General features: G+C 48.3%; 2 protein-coding genes across 2 annotated transcripts in view; one reads left to right on the top strand and one right to left on the bottom strand.

Annotated features, from left to right (window-relative positions):
• The window catches only part of Ubac2 (UBA domain containing 2), a 168,831-nt gene that overhangs the window by 120,624 nt on the left and 30,998 nt on the right, over positions 1-17,209 (bottom strand). Inside the window, exons 3-4 of the mRNA XM_050150387.1 lie at positions 15,263-15,382; positions 14,365-14,474 (exon numbers count right to left, since the gene is read on the bottom strand). Of these exons, the coding sequence (XP_050006344.1) occupies positions 14,365-14,474; positions 15,263-15,382 (230 nt within the window). The remainder of the gene's footprint in view (positions 1-14,364; positions 14,475-15,262; positions 15,383-17,209) is intronic.
• Gpr18 (G protein-coupled receptor 18) lies at positions 3,721-10,151 on the top strand. Its single transcript, XM_050150386.1, has 2 exons — positions 3,721-5,229; positions 8,951-10,151. The coding sequence occupies exon 2, from the start codon at positions 8,985-8,987 to the stop codon at positions 9,978-9,980; it is 996 nt and encodes a 331-aa protein (XP_050006343.1). The 5' UTR covers positions 3,721-5,229; positions 8,951-8,984; the 3' UTR covers positions 9,981-10,151.

Raw genomic sequence — 17,209 nt, forward strand, 5'->3', positions numbered from 1 at the left:
TGATGTGGGAGTGTCATATCAATCTGTTGATTTAATTGGCTGAGCAATAAAGAAACTGCTGGCCCTGATAGGTTATAAGATAGGTGGGCGGAATAAACAGGATAGGATGCTGGGCGGAAGAGGAAGTGAGGTCAGACTCTGCTCTGTTTCCGGAGAGACCGGACAGCTCTGCTGGAGCAGAGACGCCATGCTCAGCTCTCCCAGGCAGCTGCGACCCACGATGGACTTAGGCTAGAATCTTTCCGGTAAGCGCACCTTGGGGTGCTTACACACATCATTAGAAATGGGCTAGTCCAGGTGCGAGAATTAGTCTGTAAGGGCTAGAGTTCATGGGCCAAGCAGTTCTTTAAATGAATACAGTTTGTGTGTTATTTCGGGCATGAGCTAGCCAAGCGGCCGGGGTGTTGGGGACGCAGCCCTGCCGCTCCTATTTCAACATGAGGGCTTATTTATTCCTTGGCTCCTTCCTGCAAGAGAGCCTAGTCAACACCTCTGTACATAGCCGATTCACAGGGTTCTCTCCTTCCGGGTTCTATCACCTCCTGCCTGCATCTCTTTAGGTTACTGAGCAACTGTCCTTGGGTCCTGCCACAGGGGCCCCTGCTACATCCTGACGATCCATACTGTTTCTATCCACCAAAGCAGTGACCACCTACACACTTAACTGCAGCCTGGCCGCTTTGTGGAAGCCACAGAAAATGGAATCACTCATTAGGGATTTCTTCTCGTGCTGCTTTTTGTGATAAGGTTCATTCGTGAGGGTCCATCTGGGCAGGAAGAGCATGCTGCTGTGTGCACACCTGATTGCAGTCTGCAGCTGGGGGAGGCTGGGCTGCTCCTACTCTGGAGCTCTTACACACAGCGCTAAGAATGCTCTCCTGTCTCCTGGGGCACATAAACATTCAGTCTCACTGGCGAGGTACCAAGGAGTAGCCCGAGCTGTGGCATCTGTACAGCTCACATTTGGTACTTGATATCAAAAGGTCTTCTGTGTTTAAACTCCTGCCAACACACACACGTTAAGCTTTCCTCACTGTAAGCATTCTTACGGGTGAGCAATGTTATTTTGCAGGTTTAGTTTTCATTTTCATGTGCACAGATGAAATTAGCAGACATGCGTGATTGCTGATGTGGACACATGGGTTTTCGTTTTCTTTGTTTGAGAGCCTGTTCCTCTCGGCCACTAGATGGCAGAGTTCCTCCTAGATGCAGATCCACTGCTGGGGGAATCCAGCTATGAAGAAGGTCTTCTGTGTTGAGGAGAGAACAGGAAAGAAGAACTGTCTGTTCCCTCAGAACTGTACCAGCGCTGGGGTGGGAAGACAACCATGGTGCACAATCTGGCACAGAGCAAACGATCTCCGGGCCGTGCCACCACACCACACAGAGTCTGCCTTCAGCACATGTTGAGGAAAGCAGGAGACTGAACGAGAGCATGGGTATGAAGACCTGCCTGATGGGGACCCTTCCACTGCTCCTCTGAGTGATAGACATAACGGCAGGAAAAATCCACATCAAGTAATTAAGAGAAGTTCGGATGCACTCTTAGCATGCAGAAGCCAATTCAGTAAAACCCCCCGTTTCCCACATACCAGTAAACAGGCTTGTATTTAAACAGCCTGGAAACAACGCTCTTTATCAGTCATGGTTAGTCAGCTTTAAATCACTGTCGCGAGTAACCAAGATAAACCTCTAAACACAACAGGTTTATTCTGGCTCGGTTTTAGAGGATTTCCGTCTGAGACTGGCCCCACTGCCCCAAGTGTGTGGAAAAGGATCACACTCGTCAAGGCAGGGACAGCATAGTAGAGCAAACCATTTATCTCATGGCTGCATCTCAGACCCCAAACTGAGGGCATGCCCCCAAGGACCTCCCACTTAAAGGTCCCTACCACCTTCTGAGAATAAATTCCAGGCTGAGGACTAAGCTTTTGACACAGGGACTTCTGGGATGCCTGAGGATCCAATGAGAGCACTGGCCCACCTAAGCCCTCTTTCTTCTGACCGGTGACCTCGTGTTACACGCAAGGTCCTCGGTCCTCCGCACGTCTCCTTTAACTAAAACTTCAAGAGCATCACAATAGCCCTGGGTTCTCAGGGAGAACCCTCTGTGAACCCTTGGCCTGGGGCACAAGACTTCAGCAGCTATAGGACTGGTAAGTGCCAGGTGGAGTCCTCTCTAGACTCTAAGGGCAGTCTATAGTCTATGACTTTGCTGCTTAGTTAAACTTATCTGCCATACTGATTGTCGTATCTGGGTTCAAGTCATTCTTTATGGGTAAGTAACTGTCTAAATGTTCACAACATTTTAAGCTGCACACAAGAGACAGAATGGGGAAGGCTAAATCACAGACAATTTAGGAAATTAAAGGAAGCTTCTCTTCATTCTAAGTGGCTATAAGACTATGTCTATAAATCACTGGGATTAAAAAATGAATCTAGACCAACGCTCAGACTTTACTCAGAAATTCCTACTATTTGAAACACCCTGACCTTCAACTCCTGAGCCCTGCCCTTCTGAAGCAGCAACAGTTGAGTCGTTGGTCCGAGAAAGTGAGAAGCAGAGATGAGGGCTCTCCTGTCACGTTAGAGTGCCAGGGCAGGGGGGGGGAGGGGGGCTAGGGTTCCTCCCTAGTGTAGCTCTCTCTGTGGTTCTCACGTCTCCATGGGGACGGCTGTGGGCTGGTCTCTGAGCGCTTGCTGTCCACTGTCCCGCGCTGGGACAGGCCAGGTGCACAGCCTTTCAGCCGTCTCTGGCCGCAGTGCAGGCAGGGGATCAGGATGAAGAGCTCCTGCACTTGTATGGGTGCCCATGGCACACACAAAGCTTTACCCAAGGGGCATCTTCCACAGAGGCAGGATGTACAGCTAGTAACCGTCTCTACCTTCAATGCTGTCCTAGCTAAACCTATTTATTCAAAAGCTGGGCTCCCATACTAAAATAAAAATTCACCCACACAGACCTAAACATTTGATAAGTGAAGGGAACCTGCGGCCCACTTTGGCTGGAACCAAGTTCCTCTCACATTCCAAAACATAGTGAGGAACGGCCCTGAAGTTCCTGTGTGAGAGTAAGAATTACCCGCAGGCAAAGGAGACTTAAACTTTGACCCTTGACCTACTCTGAGACCCGGCCACGCACACAGACCTTCCCCCTAGGCTCCAGGTCTCGAGCTGTCCCTGCAGCTGTCCATCACCCCCTGCCTCTCCGTCTGTTCCCCTCCTTATCACCCCCCTCCCTCTCCATCACCCCCTCCCTCTCCGTCTGTTCCCCTCCTTATCTGTTTGAGAGCCAGCACAGGTTCTGTCACGGCATCAAAGCCAACTAAGCGTGGGACATCGACACAAACGCACGGCCCAGAGCTGGGTCAAGGAATCTTCCAGGCCAGTTCAGCATGAGAGGGCAGAGAACAAGTCTGAGAAATGGCAGAGGACAGACGGCAGCTGGTCATGGCAGCCAAGGAGACGGTCTACAGTGGACCCGCTGAGCCTTTGGGAAGTTCCTAATCTGCCTGGTGCCTTGCACTAAAAAATGGAAGTTCTCAATTACGAATGCTATGTGCAGGAAAAGACTCATGTCTTAATGAGAAACACCCCAGACATGAGCCTGCAGCACTTCCTGTCAGAAACCTCGTCATGGACTGTGTGATGCAGGGAGGATGCACCGGGTCCCAGTCAGGCTCCTGTGTGGCACAGGAAAGAACGTGACTCCAGAGAGAACATTTATGATGTAATTTAGCAGTGATGAAGTCACATCTAAAAGAGGAGCCAAGGCAATCATTACTACAGTAGCAGACGGCCGGGCAGCCTCTGAGTACAGCACGCTCCATTTCCTCACTGACAGGAAGCACAGCAGTGGCCTCCAGTGACTCTAGAGTACATGACTCCTGAGGCCCCCATGGTTCCCGACAGCAAGTTCAAGGAGGGCATGGTGGCTCATGCCTGTCGCCCACCACTTGAGACAGAGGCAGAGAGATGGGTACAGTTCCAGGCCAGCCTGGTCTCCAAGGGGAGGAAGGGTGAGGTGGCTGCAGCTGTATTAAATCCCTTATTGAGAACAGAGAAGGAGCTGTGCTTGGTTAGCCTTTAAAGCCTGGCAAACCCTGTGTGACTGATGTGGAGACACTCAGAACTGGACAAGAGGCAGCTCACTTTTAAGAGAAAGTTAAGTGCAGCTTAGCTAGACAGCAACAGTTTGGAGGTTTCACTTCCCTTCTTAGCTGAGGACACTCCTATATGCAAATTCTTCCAATCACTCACCCGGTCCTTCCGAAGATTTGCAGAGACAGTCAGGCAAAAAAAAAAAAAATAGTAAAATGAAATAAAAAAAGATGACTGCTAGGCCAGGCGATGGTGGCGCACGCCTTTAATCCCAGCACTCGGGAGGCAGAGGCAGGCGGATCTCTGTGAGTTCGAGACCAGCCTGGTCTACAGAGCTAGTTCCAGGACAGGCTCCAAAGCCACAGAGAAACCCTGTCTCAAAAAACCAAAAAAAAAAAAAAAAAAAAAAAAAAAAATGACTGCTAGACGTCCTTGAGATAGAAAGGGGAGAGAGTAGTGGGAAGCAGCCACAGGCTCAGGAACAGATCTGCAGGACAGAGTGCAGGCAGGCGGCCATGGAGTCCAGCTGGAGGTGCTGGGAATCTGGAAATGTGAGACGCGCCATGATGTAATTCACAAACCTGGGAGAGACGACTGAGGAGCCTGAATGGCAGGTGCCTTTCACAGGCGGGACTTTTCTGGAGTAGATTCTGCGTACTTCGGTTGTAGAGGCCACCCAGGCCAACACCAAAGCTGGACAAAGCTGGACACAGTCAACAGCCTAGAGAGAGGCCAGGCTTCGAACCCTGCTGTGCCCAACACCAAACCTCCTTTCTATAAATGACAGACTTCTGACAACAAAACAACCAGCTAATTCAAGAAAATTTCCGTTCTTTATGCCTTTCTTCAAGATATGCTATCATTTCAAGAGGAGCCTGAGCGGAGCAGGACTTCATAAACAAATCACTTGTGAAAGAGAAAAAACCACATCCAGGGTAAAGCCCCAGGCTGAGAACCTTGTTTCAGAGCACTTCCTGAAAGAGGCCGTGCAGCACTCAGCCCAGACAGCTCCATATCGGTACTACATCTCCAAGAGCCTTTCCACGGCACAGCGGCACAGCGAGCCGAGACAGAAGCACCACTAACCCAAGCTCCGAGAGCTCTTCACGGGACCGCACATCGGCAGAGGTAAGCGCCATCCAACAACCTGGTGGTAAATCAGCAGCAGCAGACGACACCCTGGGACACGCAGCTGTCCTTTCTCCAGGACCTGGCACTCGTTTCCAGTGTTTTATGTTGACAGTAAGGGTAGAGTTTTAGGATTTTTTATTTTTGAGATTAGAATTACATCATTTCTTCCTTCCCTTTCCTCTCAAATCCTCCCCCACCATATACCTCCTTGCTCTTTCAAATTCATGGCCTTTCTCATTAATTGTAGTTACTCACACACATGCACACATACGAACACACATGTACACACGCATGCACACACACGTACACACAAACACACGCACACATATATGTCCTGCTCAGTCTGTGTAATGTTACTTGTATGTAAGTCTTCAGGGCTGGCCATGCAGGACCGGATAGCAGTTGTGGGCTCTGCCCTGGGGAGGGCCATTTCTCCTGCAGCACGGGATAACCAGTTGTGGGCTCTACCCTGGGGAGGGCCATTTCTCCTGCAGGACCGGATAACCAGTTGTGGGCTCTGCCCTGGGGAGGGACATTTCTCCTGCAGCACCGGATAACCAGTTGTGGGCTCTGCCCTGGGGAGGGCCATTTCTCCTGCAGCACCGGATAACCAGTTGTGGGCTCTGCCCTGGGGAGGGCCATTTCTCCTGCAGCACCGGATAACCAGTTGTGGGCTCTGCCCTGGGGAGGGCCATTTCTCCCACTTTCAGCACGGGAGGTGCCAGTTGCTCTTCCCCCACCCGTTTAGCACAAGTTTATGACACGATACATCATAAGGTATCTCGCTGTCTTTGTCGTGTGGTATCAACTATATTGTTTCATGAAATTTGTTGGTTTCAAGAAAAACACTACAGATAATCATGAAATTAAGTATTTCAAAAGTTAACCTGAAAGCCAGTCAGTTTTCGACACTTCCCCAAAACCCTGCAGAACACAGCCGGTACGGCAACACTGAGACACATCACCACACTGGAGCAAAGGCACAAGCAAGAACTGGTGATAAGTGGACTACAGAAAAGCGGCCAGGGGGGAGGGTGAGGCAGGGCGGCCAAGCTGGTTTGTGTGTGTAAGCATTTCCACAGCACTGTCAGAGCGGAGGAGGACGACTCTGAATTCATTCACTCTGCGATGCTATTCTCAAGTCCACTAAGAGTTAAAACGTTTAAGCCTCTAAGTAACCTTTGCTTAATAATAAAAATTTAACTTTTCTATGCACCAATTTTATCATTTGGGTAGAAACTAATATTCTAGTTATAGAAATGTTTGGGGGCGCTTTTCAGACAGGGCCTCACTGGCTGCCCTGGGACTCACTATGTAGAGCAAACCGGCTTCAAGCAGAGCTCTGCCTCCCTCTGCCCCGAGCGCTGGGATTACAAGCGTGTGCCGCAATTCTCGGCTTTATTTGGAAATGTTAATACAGGTTTTCATATATAGGATTTTATTCCAAAATCACATTTAAACCAAACATGGGACAAACAACTATGGGAAGAAGGGAGGGAGGAACACATGGACCCCACGCTTGTCCACGGTCATCGGCTGGCCATGGGCTGTGACCCCTCTGTGAGTTCCACTGAGGAGATAGCCCAGGCTGAATCAGAGATGAGCACCCTACAGAGCGATGCTGATGAAGACAACTTCTCATACACCCCCATATCGCAAAGAGATGCCTCCAGGTTCCATCTCTTCATAGTGAACGTTTTTAAGTCTCTGCTGGCATTGCACCCCAGGAATTTCTTCACACTGACAGCACCTTATTTATAAACACTATTAAACTAATTTCTAAATGAACACTTTCGATGGTGGGATTATTAGTTTCTATATACACAAGTAAGGACTTCTCAGGCCTACTTGACTTTGACAGAATTTACGTGCTTCTAGGCCAGCAGGAGCAGTAACTAGACTAGAAAAACATCCTCAAAGCACTGCTTTCTCTGCCCCACTGATGCAACTGCACGCTGGGGAACAAAACATGTCAGCCCCTGCCTCAGATACTCCCATCTGTATACTTGTTGCTCCAGGGTGCTAGTAGACCATGACAGAATCGTAGAGAGCCTAGACCTATGACACAGTAGTCCAGACCTACAACACAGTAGTCCAGACCCACGACACAGTAGTCCAGACCCACAACACAGTAGTCCAGACCCACGACACAGTAGTCCAGACCCACGACACAGTAGTCCAGACCCACGACACAGTAGTCCAGACCCACGACACAGTAGTCCAGACCCACGACACAGTAGTCCAGACCCACGACACAGTAGTCCAGACCCACGACACAGTAGTCCAGACCCACGACACAGTAGTCCAGACCCACGACACAGTAGTCCAGACCCACGACACAGTAGTCCAGACCCACGACACAGTAGTCCAGACCCACGACACAGTAGTCCAGACCCACGACACAGTAGTCCAGACCCACGACACAGTAGTCCAGACCCACGACACAGTAGTCCAGACCCACGACACAGTAGTCCAGACCCACGACACAGTAGTCCAGACCCACGACACAGTAGTCCAGACCCACGACACAGTAGTCCAGACCCACGACACAGTAGTCCAGACCCACGACACAGTAGTCCAGACCCACGACACAGTAGTCCAGACCCACGACACAGTAGTCCAGACCCACGACACAGTAGTCCAGACCCACGACACAGTAGTCCAGACCCACGACACAGTAGTCCAGACCCACGACACAGTAGTCCAGACCCACGACACAGCAGTCCAGACCCACGACACAGCAGTCCAGACCCACGACACAGCAGTCCAGACCCACGACACAGTAATCCACACCCACGACACAGCAGTCCAGACCCACGACACAGTAGTCCAGACCACGACACAGTAGTCCAGACCACGACAATCTTTAGATAGTTTAGGGTGACACTGGGAGAAAGTCTACAACTTCAAGAAAAAGGTGTGGGGTCAACGGAGAACTACAAGACCTCACTGACAAGGTGGGTCAGAGCTGTGAGGGGCAGCTCACCCAATGCTCACAGACCACTGAGCACTGCCTATCGTGTGCCAGAGGGGCAGCAGAGACAGAGCAGCAAGAGAAACCCAAGTTCCTGGCGCTCACACACGAGAGCTGCTGCCGCTGCTGCTCTGGCTCCGTCAGTGTTCTAGTGTGGGCTTTGTAAATTATGATCTGAGTTATAAAATAAAGAGAATGAAAATGATAAAAATTGACAAGCCATTTTATAGGATTTAGAATCCAGATGGGCCCTTTCCCCAGTACTCCAGAGAATTCTCACTGTCTCTTAATTGATTACTTGGGAAAGAGAGAGATAAGCAAGGTCAATGAAACTGGACAAATCTCCCAGAGCGTCATGGTGCCTGAGGGCACCTGAACTGACTGGGGCTGGGTGTGGTCGTGCACACCTTTAATCACAGGTAACTCAGGAGGCAGGACAGGTAGAACTCTGTGAAGGGAAGGTCAGCTTGGTTGAAATAGTGACTTCCAGGACAGTCGGGGTTATACAGAGAAACCCTTTCTCAAAAATAAAGGAAGGGAGGGAGGAAGAAAGGAGAAAGGAGGAAAGAGACTAAAGAAATCAGTAAACAATAACAATGACATCTAGGGCATATGTTCTTGAAAACTACTAAGGCATGCACCTGGACTCTTGGATATGAAAGTTCACGCACAGCAAGACGCCTGATGTTGTTGAGCGCGTTTCCAACCAAGCTCTTATCCCCGTTTCCTTACTCGTCCTCACAGTTCCCATGCACCATGGGCACCGGCCTGCTGTAAGATGACCACCCCCAGCAACCGCGACCAGGTGGTCCTTTCTAACAGCGCACACCCAGATGAGTACAAGATCGCGGCCCTGGTCTTCTACAGCTGCATCTTCCTGATTGGATTATTTGTTAATGTCACCGCGCTATGGGTTTTCAGCTGTACGACCAAGAAAAGAACCACCGTGACTGTCTACATGATGAACGTCGCGCTGCTGGACTTAATATTTATCCTGAGTCTACCCTTTCGGATGTTTTACTATGCAAAAGGTGAATGGCCATTCGGGGAGTACTTCTGCCACATTCTTGGGGCCCTGGTGGTGTTTTACCCGAGCATGGCTCTGTGGCTTCTGGCTTTCATCAGTGCTGACAGATACATGGCCATCGTACAGCCAAAATACGCCAAGGAACTCAAGAACACCTGCAAGGCTGTGCTGGCCTGTGTGGGGGTCTGGATAATGACCCTGACCACCACTGTCCCTCTGCTCCTGCTTTACGAAGACCCCGACAAAGCCTCCTCGCCTGCCACCTGCCTGAAGATTTCGGACATCATCCACTTAAAAGCCGTCAATGTGCTCAACTTCACCCGGCTCGTGTTCTTCTTCCTGATCCCGCTGTTCATCATGATCGGGTGCTATGTGGTCATCACCCACAGCCTCCTGCGAGGGCAGACGTCCAAGCTGACGCCCAAGGTGAAGGAGAAGTCCATCCGGATCATCATCACCCTGCTGGTGCAGGTGCTCATCTGCTTCGTGCCTTTCCACATCTGCTTCGCCGTCCTGATGCTGGGCGGGGAGGGGAACAGCTACAGCCCCTGGGGCGCCTTCACCACCTTCCTCATGAACCTCAGCACCTGCCTGGACGTCGTCCTCTACTACATCGTGTCCAAGCAGTTCCAGGCTCGGGTCATCAGCGTCATGCTGTACCGCAATTACCTCCGCAGCATGCGCAGGAAAAGCTTCCGATCTGGCAGCTTACGGTCACTTAGCAATGTGAACAGTGAAATGCTATGAGTCAGAGCAAGCAACCTGTCTTTAATCTCATTAAAACTCTTTGTCTACCTACTGTTGGGTGAGTCGGGATTCTGTATCATCCAGCCTCTTCTCTGGTAAAAATAATAATAATAATAATAATAACAATAACTTTAAACACTTCTGTGCTATTTTATTATTCCAGCAACATAATTAAACCCTGAGTATTCTGATATGCTCATTTATTTTTATCTTACACCTTGTATAAGACATGTGCATGAGCCATTTGTGGGGGTCATGCTTGTGACCCCAGCATTCAAAAGGCAGACGAAGGCCAGTCCAGGCTACATGGTGAGACTCTGTCTCAAAAACATTAATAAAAATACAAAGAACAAGTTCATGAATTACTTGGGGAGGGCCACCCAAATCAGGTTCCATCCCAAGCCTCATCTGAGCAGGCTGTGAAATGCCTTAACGTGTTTTGATTAACTTCTGCACATAAGTGAGGGAAATAAGTTACTGTTCAGAATGATCTGATAGATCCCTTCTGTCAGTTCACACTTGGGATGGCGGAATGATCTGATAGATCCCTTCTGTCAGTTCACACTTGGGATGGCGGAATGATCTGATAGATCCCTTCTGTCAGTTCACACTTGGGATGGCGGAATGATTTGATAGATCCCTTCTATCAGTTCACACTTGGGATGGCGGAATGATCTGATAGATCCCTTCTGTCAGTTCACACTTGGGATGGCGGTCCAAATTCCGTGTGCTCTGCTCCAGACATCAGCTCTCAAGGATCCGGCACTCTGCCCAGCCCACCACAGGACACAGCTGACGGCAGCAGGGCGCTCCAGAGGCCCCATCCTTTCTCTCTCCCCAACCCCGACCTAAGGCAAATGCTGGGAAGGTGACTGTGCTGTACTCGGATAACTTGTTAATCACACTACCAGCAGCCTGTTCTTAACGGATAAAGATACACTGTAAAGGTTTTTCCAGGCCACATGTTGGTTGGGGAATCTCAGCTCTGATCCTGGTCTACCCATTTGGATTCTCCATTAAGAAACTTGTCTAAAAGCAAAGGAGGTGAATATCACATAAACATAAACGACTCAGCTGAAAGCTTCCTCTACAAAATCACCTCCATTACTCTTCTGTCCTGGAGCTCAGAGACCCACCTGCCTCTGCAGGTCTCGTACCAACTGTTCAATAATAAGCAAACCGTTTACAAAAACGTCCTAACTATTGGATGCGGGAGCAACGGTGGAGGTTTTTGATGCAGTCTCTCAACAGAGGAAAATAAGGGAAGATTTCAGATGCAAGCGAGTAAAACCCTTTAATAACATGGCGGGGGGGGGGGGGCTGCAGTTCCTATGCAGTTCAGGGCACGAATATGCACAGTGCTGGGTGGCAGAGCACCAGCCTAGCGTGTGAGGAGGCCCTGCATCCGACTTCCGCCTAGAGGGAGGGAAAGGCCTGAGCAGAGCCTATTTTCAGCTGTTCAGACCAACCTACTCCTGGGCGCGTTCTCCGCAAGCTCTTTCCAAAAGGTTTTCCTGGGAGTGGTGTGGAAGTGTGAAGCACAGTGAGAGCACAGACACGGCAGTGAGACGAACCGCGTCCCGTGGTCCTTACAGGGAAATTAAACGCAACGAAAAATTCCTGGGAGTGTAATTTATTAGCACTGTAATCAGACGCTCTTTGAAATTTATGTATTGTGTATATATACATCTGGGCATGTATGTGCCACGTGTGTAGAGACCACTTATCTCCCTCCACCGTGTGGGTTCCAGGGATCACACTCAGGTATCAGGCTTAGTAGCAAGTGCTACTAAGTGCTACCCAGCGATCGATCTCACCAGCGCTACACACTCTAACATATGAAAAAATTCAAATTCAATTATTCTGCAGGGGTTTGAACCTAGAAAACACCCATATACAAATACTAACAAGTAATAAACAATAGGAGTATTAGGGCAAACCTGTCGAGCACAGGTTACTAGACACAGTTCACATATATAGCTTCTAATAAGGTAGCTACTTTGAAAGCAAAGTGGTTTTTTCTGCATTAAGTTGTGAACATCCATTGGATGTCAGGTGCAGTCTCTGCACAGAGCGTTAAGTTGTGAACGTCCATTGGATGTCAGGTGCAGTCTCTGCACAGAGAGTTAAGTTGTGAACGTCCATTGGATGTCAGGTGCAGTCTCTGCACAGAACGCTACAGAAAGCACAGACCAACGATGCAGACATCAATAACCTTGCCTCAGAGTCTAACTGGGCTCACCGGCAACGATCCTTCAGAGTCTTGTGAGCTCATCAAGTACATATCAGACCTAGGCTCTTTCTCAAGGACCTAGTCAATAGCACAGAGGGTCAACAAAGAGAATTCTATGATATGAAAACAAGTAAACGCAATAAACATTCGTCGAGTTAGTAAAACTTTTGCCATAACACACACAAAAGGACAAGCCATTCTGTCAAACAAGAGGCAGCCAAGAGCAAGCTGTCCGGGGAGGCTGGAGTGACAGCCTCAGCCTGCAGAGCAGAGCTCCAGGAAAGAAGGAAACCAAATGCGGGGCTTGCTTAGCGCCCCTCATGGCCCTGTGCAGTAGAGCACCTCCCACTGACGTACGTCATGGGTGCTAGTAAGCGGCACAGCTGGAACCCAAATCTGTGATGGCAAAGTCCTTGCTGTCTGCTCCTCCCACTCTAGATGGGACCTGTGGAGTATGACCCTTATTCCAAAGAAAACGGAAATTCAAGGTTTGGGGATTTTTGTTTGTTTTGTCTTTAATCCTAGAACAGCTGTGACAGCTGTTTCCCTTCTTTAACGCTGATTTTTAGTGTGTACGTGTATGAGAATGTGTATGTATGTGAGTGTATGTGAGAATGTGTGTGGGTATGTGTGCAAGTGTGTGCAAGTGTGTGTGCAAGTGCGTGTGCATGTACACACACATAGGCTACAGCACACATATGGGAGTCATAGGACAGCTCACTTCTCTCCTCCCCCGTGTGAGTTTCAGGGGTCTGGTGTGACTATTACCAGTCTCATTCTTACACCAACACATCACACACATGCCTCAAAACTCAGTAAGTAGCCTTTGTTAGGAACCAGGAGGAATTGGCCAGATGAGACCTATTCTGAGAGAAACAAGTGCTGAGGTGAACACCGAATCCTTCTCCAGCACCACACCCTGCTCACAGGAGCAGCAGCCCACACCCCCGTCCCCACACTAATGACAAGGCCACATAGAACCACACGTTACTAACAGTGAAGGGCACTGCTCATGAGGTGTCTGACATAACACTAGTCATGTATCTACAATAGAGATCCAGCTTTAGAATCAAGGAACCTAATACACCCTACAGTTCTCAAACCCACACTGTAAAATTAGAACAAGCCTAAAGTTAGTGCACACAGAATTTTAAATACCAAGTTTCCCCAACTTCACGCTGCTGTGCGCGCCTCTCAAGCACAGGCTCATCTACTTAATCCTGATATGCGCTAGGTCTTCTGCAGGCGCCGACGCTCTGCAAGCGTGACTGCCGTAGGTCGCTGCAGGAAGCACAAGCTTTCCTTACCTGTGCACTGACATGGCTCTACCCTGGGTGAACAACCTAAAAGTCCCTTCAGAAACTCAATTCCAGTACATCTATTTTGTTATTAGGGCTAATTAAATTTGGATTTTTTTATTTAATTATTTCATAAAATTACAACAGCAAAATATCACTATAAAAATACACAAAACAAGGGGGCTGGAGAGATGGCTCAGTGGTTAAGAGCATTGCCTGCTCTTCCAAAGGTCTTGAGTTCAATTCCCAGCAATCATATGGTGGCTCACAACCATCTGTAATGAGGTCTGGTGCCCTCTTCTGGCCTGCAGACATACACACAGACAGAATATTGTATGCATAATAAATAAATAAATATTTTAAAAAAAATACACAAAACAAATTAAATTTGAGGAATTCAGAGTGGTTTATCACCACAGCCCCTGGAAACCCTGAACAAAAGAATTGTGAATTAGAGGCCATCCTGGGTTACACACGAGACACTGTCTCAAACAAACAAATTACAGAAGGACTGAAAGGAAAAGGGAAGAACCGTGACACTGATTATCTTAGGAACATGAGGGATATGTACGCATACACTGGATTTTCTTTACACACACACTTACTTACTATATCTGAAAGTACAGAGTCTCTTTTATTAGACAGACCCTCACTCACTAGGTAGCCCTGACTGACCTGAAACTCGCTATGGAGAGCAGGCTGGCCTTGAGATCACAGACATCCCAAGTGCCTGGACTAAAGTTGTGGCCACCACAGCCAGCTTAAAAGACCTTTAGTGAAAGTTGGTGAATGACAGTATTTCAAACAGATTTAAGAATCCTAAATAAATAACTCCAAACCGTGAGCCACTTACAATCCAGAAGGCAAATTATTGGCCACAGGGATTCCAAATGAATACTGGACAGCTTCCACAAGGACCAGGTCAAACAAGGCTGACAAGACCCAGGAGCCCAGCAAGAAGGACTAAAAATAAAAGGAGAAACAGAGAATGAGTTGCCCAACAATAAATAACGGCTGCTTAGTTAACATGCATTCAGGTATGCGGGGGGGGGGGGTACGCACATATACATGTATATATGCATATCACATATATGTATACATGCATAAGCATAGTTTTATATTGCTTGTTTTTGTTACTTTCCAAAATTAGCAAATAAATAATTATTGTTCACATGTACTAGTTTCTAGAATTTCTAGACGTGTTGAAAAACAACATTTAATTAGGACATACTGCTAATAAGTAGCACATATACTATTAAGACAAGTAAGTGAAGAGCATTTTATTAGCTAAAGTTCTAATTAAAATTTTTATCACTGGCACACACAATGTGTGTATTACCATCATTTCAATTGTTTTCTCATGCTATTGGCTTAAATTTAAAGTTTTTCTTTGGTTAATGTTGAAATTAATCAAATTAGATCTAGAATCATGTAATTTAAGAGATAACTATAAATAATACACTAAGTCTTAAATAAGGAGAGCATTTGAAACAAGGGTCCAGAACAGTGCTGCACGCCTGTAATCCCAGTATTCTGGAGCCTGAATGCGTGGTTACAAGCTAGAGGTCATCTTGGGAAAATAGGAGAAACTTCCGAGTTTAAAAAACAAAACGTAAGGGCTAGAGAAGTAGCTGGAGGCAAACCACCGTTGCTTAGCACTCAGGAGACCCTGGGAGTACCGAATGCGCAAACACAGACTACAGAAAAGGTCGGTTCGCTCTGAACCTCAGCAGAAACATCAAATAACTTACTGCAAACTTCCTGCTCCCGTATCGTCTCTCAAATATCCTGAAGTTATAAATAAGAAGACTACTGCAGAAAGTGTCTTTCAAGTCGAGGCAAATTATCCTTCCGCATATCAGCCTCCAAATCTAGACGGGGATGCAAACAGAACCGCGAGTGAGTGAGATCTGCTCAGGCCCCTGACACGCACTGTCCAGCTTGAGTTCTCAGTGGTTACCACACACATGCAAAAGTAAACTCGGTATGCCTAGCTTCCCTCCGATGGTTACCATAAGATGCATCTTGCTACGGCAACAGAGAACTCCTTGTAAAAATGTCACCGGTCGGAGCACTTGCTGCCAAGCCTGACGCCATGAGTTCAAGCCCCAGAACACACATCTCAATAAAAGGAGACAACTGACTCCACCATGGCATGCTCACCACCACACACACTCGCACTCACACACACACACTCGTGTGAGCACACACACACACACACTCATGCCAACCGCACTACAAAGCAGCCCACAGCTGTCTCTGCTCCAAGATGCCAGGCACTTTGTCACCGTGAACTCCAAATTCTCACAGCACTGGACTGACCTAGGGAAGGCCACGAGACCCATCTCCCTGCCGACTCACTAAACCGTCAGCACTGGAGGTCTATGGCCAAGGTTCAAGAGGAAAAGGCCCATGAAAAGGGAGGAATACCATGACAGGCAGCCACGTCAGAGCCTGCAACTAACACAACAGTACCACAACCACAGTGCAACTCTAGGCCAGCAAAGACGACCCCAGGCTGTGGGCACTCAACTATGTACGACGGCAATGCCTGTCGTCAATGTAGAGCGGCTAACGGACAACTCCACACTGTGGTCAAATCATTCTGACACCAGGACAATCTGAAGAGGACGAAAATTAAGACTATAGTTACTAACATGCAGTGAACTGTGTATCCAGAACTCCGATGCTTGGTTTTCCTGGGGTTAATGTCAAAAACAGCTGGTAACTAGTCTTGAATAATTGGGGCTTTATTGCCATCCTCGGGGATGTGGTGCAGGGATACCTCTGTCATCTGGCCCTGTGACAGGATGGACACCCTATCACCCACCAAGCCTGTGTCCGCTCTCCCGTGACACCTGCTGTGCAGACCCGAGGGGCAGCACCCTCTCTTTGGTACTAACTCAGCTGCCCTTCCTCCCAGACCTGCTAAAAACATCCTCATGCTCCCCGGAGATGCCCACCCAGTCTTGGTCCCTCTTGGTTTATCATCACCCAAGGATCTAGCATAGACTTGGTTCTCACGGTCCCCTGCTCTTTTTTGTGTGTTTAGAATTCCCAGGGCAGAAGTGAGACTCCTCACCGCTCCAAAGCACTTCCTGGGAGTGCACCCAGATGCCAGGGAAGATGCCTGTGGGCAGCAGGTGGGCCAGATGAAACCCAGGAACTGGGGGCTCTACTGCTGCGGGACACTGCTCTTGTACCCTGTAAAGATCTGTCACTTGTACTGGTTTAATAAAACGCTGATTGGCCAGTAGCCAGGCAGGAAGTATAGGCGGGGCAACAAGAACAGAATTCTGGGAAGAAGAAAGGCTCAGTCTGCAGTCATCAGATGCAGAGAAAGCAAAATAAGAACGCCTCACTGATAAAAGGTACCAAGCCACGTGGCTGACACAGACAAGAATTTGGGTTAATTTAAGATGTAAGAGTTAATTAATAAGAAGCCCGTGGGACCAGGTGGGGCAGAACCCTCTGTCAGTCACTTCCAGAAGTTCTCAAGGCTGACCTCACACTAGAAATCCTGGGGATTACTTTTTTAAAAAATTAACATTAAAAATTAAAATCATTAATGTCCTATCAATTGCTCTTTTATATAAAATTAAAATATTTTCCTTGGCCGAGTGGCGGCTGCACACGCCTTTAATCCCAGCACTTTGAGAGGCAGAGGTGGGCTCTCTGTGAATTCAAGACCAGCCTGG

Source organism: Alexandromys fortis, unplaced genomic scaffold, assembly GCF_014885135.2.
Source record: "Alexandromys fortis isolate MF-2015 unplaced genomic scaffold, M_Fortis_MF-2015_v1.1 scaffold_66, whole genome shotgun sequence".
NCBI classification, from domain to species: Eukaryota; Metazoa; Chordata; class Mammalia; order Rodentia; family Cricetidae; genus Alexandromys; species Alexandromys fortis.

Coding starts and splice junctions, on each gene's coding strand:
- Gpr18 (XM_050150386.1), top strand. CDS start 8,985: ATGACCACCCCCAGCAACCGCGACCAGGTGGTCCTTTCTAACAGCGCA.